General features: G+C 46.8%; 1 protein-coding gene across 1 annotated transcript in view; it reads right to left on the bottom strand.

Moving 5' to 3' along the window:
* The window catches only part of lmbrd1 (LMBR1 domain containing 1), an 88662-nt gene that overhangs the window by 25572 nt on the left and 56056 nt on the right, over window positions 1-7034 (bottom strand). The window contains exons 12-14 of the mRNA XM_042065648.1: window positions 6962-7034; window positions 6220-6369; window positions 3434-3548 (exon numbers count right to left, since the gene is read on the bottom strand). The exon at window positions 6962-7034 is cut by the window's right edge and continues 32 nt beyond it. Of these exons, the coding sequence (XP_041921582.1) occupies window positions 3434-3548; window positions 6220-6369; window positions 6962-7034 (338 nt within the window). The remainder of the gene's footprint in view (window positions 1-3433; window positions 3549-6219; window positions 6370-6961) is intronic.

Genomic DNA, 7034 nt, shown 5'->3' on the forward strand with positions numbered 1-7034 from the left:
AAAAAAAAAAAAAGAGATAAAATAAAGTGGGGGGACTAAGTTGGCTGGGGCGAGCAAAAGCACTCATCTTGTTTGCAGAGAGCCCCCGCTGATCTCGTCCGCTATTGTGTTATTGAATCTCGCGGAGCTGTGAGACATTTCACTGATGGAGGGAATGGCGGAGACACAATGAGCTTGCTGACCGCATATGGGCGCGGGCCAATCACACGCCAGCACATTGGGAGAGCGTGTTGTCTAGCAGACGGGGCCGGCCCTTGAAACTTCGCTGGAAAACTGTTTAAACTGCGAGTCTACTGGAGATGGACCGATGGCGGGGTGACCAGCAGAGATAATTCTGTTCCTCAGATTTACTTGCTCGCTAGGAGAGGCTGGGATTATAGTGCACAGACTTTATAGCCATGCAAATGTGGCCTCCTTTATCGACACTTACACACACAAGCATAACTGCACGCTGTCGCACAATACACACACAGACTCAAAGCATCAACGCAACACAGGCCTGATGTGATTCCTGCCATGGGTGCTACAAAAACCTAATGGACTATGGGTGTGGAGCACCATGCAATTGAATTATTTTATGAACGCATGTATAGATGGAGTCATGATGGAGACCAATAGAACGAACACGGACAACCCTATCACTGGTTCTGTGTGATTCTGGATGAACAGTGTTATCAGGTTTCTGTCGGTACAAGAGTGTACAAGTCAAAGTGAACCTGAACACATTTCCCAAGACACTTGGCAGAAAGCTTTTTCTTGTATGGCGAATGAGCATGGTGACCAGACGTCCCGTTTCTTTTCTTGACATAGTACCAGTTTTCAGCACTTTCCAGTGGCCCATCTTATAATGCCAAAAAAGTGCCCCATTTTCACACTGAGTGGCATGACCCTATCCAGAACATAATCTTCCTGTGGTCTAAACAATGACCTTTGTCTTAGAGGTGGGATAAGATATCAAGTATCAGACTATTGTAGTAGTATTGTTTTTGACACAATACATTGTATTGTTGTAGCACCAAGTATCATAATATATGTATTATATTTCTCTTTCATGATTATGGACCCTAACAAATGCAATGTGTAGTCTGTATTATGTGAATATGTCTTTAACCATAAAATGTTATTTTAAAACTATGTGTTATTTGCTATCCATTTGGCTGAGGAGTGAAAACCTTTACATAGCTTACATAAATAAATAGCTAGAGGAAATTGATAGATTGCTTGAAGAACAACTGATGAATGTAATAAAACAAAATAATACTGTAACAACAATCCAATGTGGCCAATATTTGATTTCTTAGATTCAGAGACAGGCTGTAGAAATGAAAATCTAGCCACACTACCACCAGACACAGACAGACAAATAGATTGCATTAAACTCCATTGACTCTTTAATTAAGCTCGTTATGTAAACAGTGTTGGTTTGTCTTCTGTCATGTGCACCAATTACCATTTTGTGGCAATGATTCTGTGTCTAGCGCTAAAGACTTCAGCTCTCTCCAATCTGCTCAGATCACCCCCACAACACCCCACGCCCTCGTAAAGAGTCGTCTATCAGGCCTAGAAGTAACAGAACACTGTTAGAACTCTAGGACAGGGGTCTCCTGGGAATGAGGGTTACCTGAAGACCCGAAATCATATGGAGGGCTACTCAACAGAAACAAACAGACCCTCACCCCTTTTTTGCGAGGGTACTCCTCCTAAATCATAGGCCTATGTGATTATTACTTTTAAATTACCAATATTGTGTAGGCCTATAAGTCTTTATATATTAAGCAACTGAATTTTCATCTGATTCTTCAATACTTTAATATCAATATGCAACACTACCAACATTTTTGTTCAGTTTGTTCATTTCAAAGTTTGCATGGGGAATCTAATATTAATTTTTTAACAACAGCAACAACAAAAAAAAAATCTTTTTGTGCAATTAATAATTTGGGTTACAATTTGTACCCAATTTATAACCACCCACCATTACGAATTCAGTGGTTGTTTAAGTTCTGATTTCAGTGGACAATTCGGTTTTAACATTTCAATAGTAATCACCCACACCACCCTAACATATGAAGACTCCTTTTAAAGTTATTGCACACTTGAAATCTCTCCATGACCTGACAAAAAAGGTAATGCACAGTCCTGCTCAGTCACGCATGCCACAACATTTTCAGCTCTATTATACGGCAGGAGCCTATGGAAGAGAAAAGGCCTGTGAACTAAAGCAATTGTTTTTCAGTCCTTGAACAATCATGCACAAACCGTATTTGACGAACATAGAATGGCCACAGAACTTTTGCAAAGATATGCTTCCATTGGCTACACCAGACGAGCAAGTTTTTTTCCCCTTTACTGTCTATGCGTGCGAGCAGCGTGTATCTGCTCCGCTTCCATTGTTGTTTAAAGATTGAATGGGAAACGGATTTGGAGCCAAAGACTAACATTTAACGCAGCTACAATTTGTAAGGCATCACCAATATCAATTTAATGTTACAGATGTATGGCTACATACATTCTTAAAATGGTTCTGGTCTAGACTTAAATATCTATTGAAAACTTCACAATGGAGCGTGTTTTTAGAGCGTGATCTGCAGGCGACCTGTTGGCTATTTTTAGAAGGTGCGCTGGGGGCGCCTCATAGCCGTTCCACCAGGTAGCCCGTGGGCACCGTGTTGGAGACTGCTCTAGGACATGTTTGTGATCAGATGATGGCATCTTTAAAATGTCTTTATGATATCCAAAGAAAGTGACCATCTCTTATCATACAATACCCACAATGCATCTGCTATCGCAGCATGTCAAAACAAAGAGACCAGAGCCAACCTCTTGCTCTCCAGAATACTGTCCTAGGCACACAAGAACGCACGCACATGCATATTTTCTCACATCTCGCTCTTTCCGCCACACGTCATCCCTCGGAACTCGCTGCCCTTCCAGCAACCTCGCTCCCTACAATGTTCCACATGTGCAACGTTCCGCATTCTCTGCGTCACCTCGGCGGCTGGCAGAGCGCAGACATTAAGCGGATGAATAAATAACACCGATAAGGCCTCTCCACAAGAGAGAGGTGACACACTTTGTGGAGTTTGTGTTTGCTTGAGTGCCTTTGCTTTGCGTGCCACTCTTAGTTGTTGACACTGCCGACGACGGCAGACTTGCTCACGAGCGCCGAGCGAGAAAACGGACGTCCTTGATATTAATTTGTTGGCTAAATAATGCAACGTACAGGGAGAGATTATGCGCTTGAGCGTGCATGATAAACGCTTTTCCTGTCTTCCCCTGTCTATCTGCCGTCAGTCTGTTTCACACCACGGCGTTGTTTGTGGACTTGACACGTCGCCGTGGTGACACGGCGCAGCCGCCGCACTGCTCTGGCACACGTTGGCCTCCTCCTGACAAGGGGGGGGGGGGGGGGTAAAAAATAAAACGGTCTTACCCTCAGGGGCGTCTGCGTCGCAGATCTTGGTGGTGAATGTAGTCTCGTTTCCTGGGGACAGGACTGGAGGGCTCTGGCTCCCAGGGGACGAAGGTCCAGGAGTGGGCACTGGACTCTGACGGAACATAAAATTGCTCATGTGAAAGTCATCTTTGCCAAATTTTTTTATTTTCATAAATGTCTCCAAAGCCCCCTCTCTATTTAGCTGCTATCTGTTGTTGCCGGTGAAAGGCGGATAACTGCATGGGAATATGTGGCAACCCAAAAGCAATTAAAACGCAGGTCAAATTAATTTCCATCCCAGGGATATTCCCCAAATTACAGCGTGAATAGTCAGCATCACAAGTCACACCTTGTTAGTACATGACAGCACTGCATGGAACTCCACTGGCACCTACGGCAATTATGTCTGACAAACATCTGCATAGAACACGGAACAATTTCCCCCACTACAAAATCAACCAGATAAAAAACATTCATGTCTTTCACAGCTAGCGCTAATTGCTACATGCATACTGGACCAACTGATCATCTGACAAATGGTGACAAAAAATTTCTGTTCGAACCAGCTAAGGTATTTTTCACCCGCCCTCCAAAAAAACTCCTCTGCTAACTTGCTAACTTCATTATAATGATTTTGAAAGTCACTGAATGTGCCACTTAATGAGCTTCTAAGGTCTTATACCTGGCTGTTTCTAGTCAGCGTACTGGTGTGGCGATTTTTGTTAGAAACCCCCACTGTACAACAGGAACATTCACTCACTTGGCTGGGATATAGACATCCACAAATTGGGACACTTTAGAGGATTGTTCTAGAACAGAAAATCCCACCCCAAAAAACCACCACCACACACACGCACATGCGCGCACACACACACACAGAGAATATCCCTCTGGGGCACCCTGGCCTCTATACTCATCCTCAATTGATCGAGATGCACATAACTTGTTGTGCGTGTAGTCTTGTTACTAAAAATAATGGAGCGTGGAGCGTGGAGCGTGGGGGGGGGGGGGGGGGGGGGGGTGATGGGGATCCATTCATTGTTTGCCTGCTATCTGATGTGCTTATGCTCACACTCTTGTGTTGCTTCCCTAATTGTAGCGCCGCGAGGTCTCAGGCGGGGAGACAACAGCAGCCTAATAAGCCATGCTCGTCTGCAGGCTCCCATGGACTGACTCGGGAGGAGGATGGCACGAATGAATGACAGCCCGGAGGGTGGGGGGGGGGGGTGAGTGAGGGGAAGTGGCGAGGGGAAAGAGAGGAGGAGGCAGCAGCAGCAGCATCGACAAACAAGGCAGAGAAAGCCAGACGCAGAGCTAATGTGGACGCCAATGTGGCTCCACTCTGCATCCCCACAAAGATGGCAGATGTCAAAAAAAGCACCGGGTGGGGGGGGGGGGGGGTTATTATACAGGGGGGAACTGCTGCATATATACTGACTTTATTCAGCTTGCTGTAGTAATGAAGGACGCTGCAGAGAATGGCTATAGTCTGGCCTAATTGGTCAGCTGAGCCACCCACTGGGATGTTTACGCAAGACAGTGGGAGGCCAGTTACAGCAACGAGCCAATCATGGATCCCCCCCCCCCCCTCCCCGTCTTCCCTCTCTCTTCTTGTTTCCCCTCGCTCTCTCCCTTTCTCCTCTTGTTTTTCTCGCCTCCACTGCTTTTTTGCTTTCCTCAGGCAGCCATTTGTGTGACTGGCCTGGGCCTCTTAGTGAGTGCCCGGAGAGAGGGGGAAAGAGGGGGATACAAATTGCAGCCCGTCTGCGCTGGACAGTCTTCAAGCCGCCCGGTGCTCACATAATGGGCCTGATGGCCCAAACGAGGACCATGGGAGTGTAGTGCTGAGAAAAACAGGAAGAGGGAGAAGAACAAAAACCAGGATGGTGGAGGTGAGAGGCGAACTCCAGCTTCTGTGCTTGAGTGTGGCTAAGGAGGATGTGTTTAGTTAAGTATATTTGTAGGGTTATGCAGGATCAGGAAATGGCCACTAGTCGGTAATGGTAATGGTCACTAGGCCGATGTATCCGTGGATACCTGGACCCATAAGTGTTTGAGATGCTGCAGTTTGTGACACAGCTTGCCCACTTCTATGTTTCATGTTTACCACCAGGCACCATTGGTGAGGGTAGGTTTGTGGAGAAAGTAGTTTTGTCGAGCTTTAACACCTGTGTAGCTGGAACATCTCACTGTCTGGACTGGACTGGACAGGCGCTGTTAAATGGACTGAGGCACTGAGGATAAGGGAGATGAACCTGTGCGGCGAATGAGCCACGGAATCTCCACAGGTGGGATTTCTCCAGAAAATGGCCTTGATTTGGGATAGGTTTCTATTCCAGCGGGTCTTACACGAACATGAAGCACCATTACATACCGGCACATATATACACATACACACACACACACACACACACACACACACACACACACACACACACACACACACAACCTCCTATGCCCTAACAGATAGGTTGTCTCTTTTCTTCTACAAAGAAGATGACATCTGTAATCCCCACTGGTCACTGTGTGTGTGTGTGGGTGTGTAAGTGTGTACCTGTGTATGAGTAAGTGTAAATATGTGTGTACTCGATCTGTGCTTCCAGGTCATTGTGTGTGTGTGTGTGTGTGTGTGTGTGTGTGTGTGTGTGTGTGTTGAAAATGACCAGCACAGTCTGCAGGCCTAATCCCAGCCCCCCTAAAGCGTGCGTGCAGCGCCTGGTCCATCTCCCGCACTCCCTCCTGCCCGCCAGTGCACCCTCGGACGCCCGGGGACTCCTCCTTACCTGCAGCAGGTACTTCTGGCTGCCATACATGACATATTGCGGCGCCAGGCTGTAGATCATGTAGCTGGTGTGGAGCACAATCAGCAGCAGGATCATGCAGAGGAAGAGCAGAGCCTGGGGCCGAGTCCGCTTGGGTCTAATCTTGTACAGCTGTCAGAGGTAACAAAATAGTTACAGAGGGCAGAGAGAGAGAGGGAGAGAGAGAGAGAGAGAGAAATTGAAAGAGACAGGGGAATGAGAGAGAGGGGGGGGGTAGGTGGAGAGAGAGAGAGAGAGAGAGAGAGAGAGAGAGGGGTAAGTGTGTGGAGGGAGAGAGAGAGAGAGAGAGAGGACAGGGAGAGGAGGAACAGAAGAACAGAGAAAAGGCCCCAGCCGTGGCGCGACTGGCTGGGGCACCTGCACCATACGCCGGCGACCCGGGTTCGATTCCCGCCCCGTGGTCCTTTCCGGATCCCACCCCAACTCTCTCTCCCATTCACTTCCTGTCATTCTCCACTATCCTGTCAATTAAAGGCATAAAAGGCCAAAAAAAATATACTTAAAAAAAAAGAAAAGGCAAAGAACCTCTTCATGCCTGTCTAGCTATATTCAGAGAGCCATAAAAGAGAGATAAAAATACTTCACCTCTACACACAGAGGCCAATTTCAATTAGTATGTCTGTCTGGTGCAGAGAGGGAAGATTAGAACATCACTAATGCAGGGAGATTGTGGGGCAGATTGTGGGGGGGAGAGGTGTCTTACCCGGACCCAGAAGAACCAGATGCCCATGTTGCGAATGCCTGCCATCGAAGTGAAGACAAAGTACATGGTGATG

This window comes from Alosa sapidissima, chromosome 16 (assembly GCF_018492685.1).
Source record: "Alosa sapidissima isolate fAloSap1 chromosome 16, fAloSap1.pri, whole genome shotgun sequence".
In the NCBI taxonomy this organism is placed as follows: Eukaryota; Metazoa; Chordata; class Actinopteri; order Clupeiformes; family Clupeidae; genus Alosa; species Alosa sapidissima.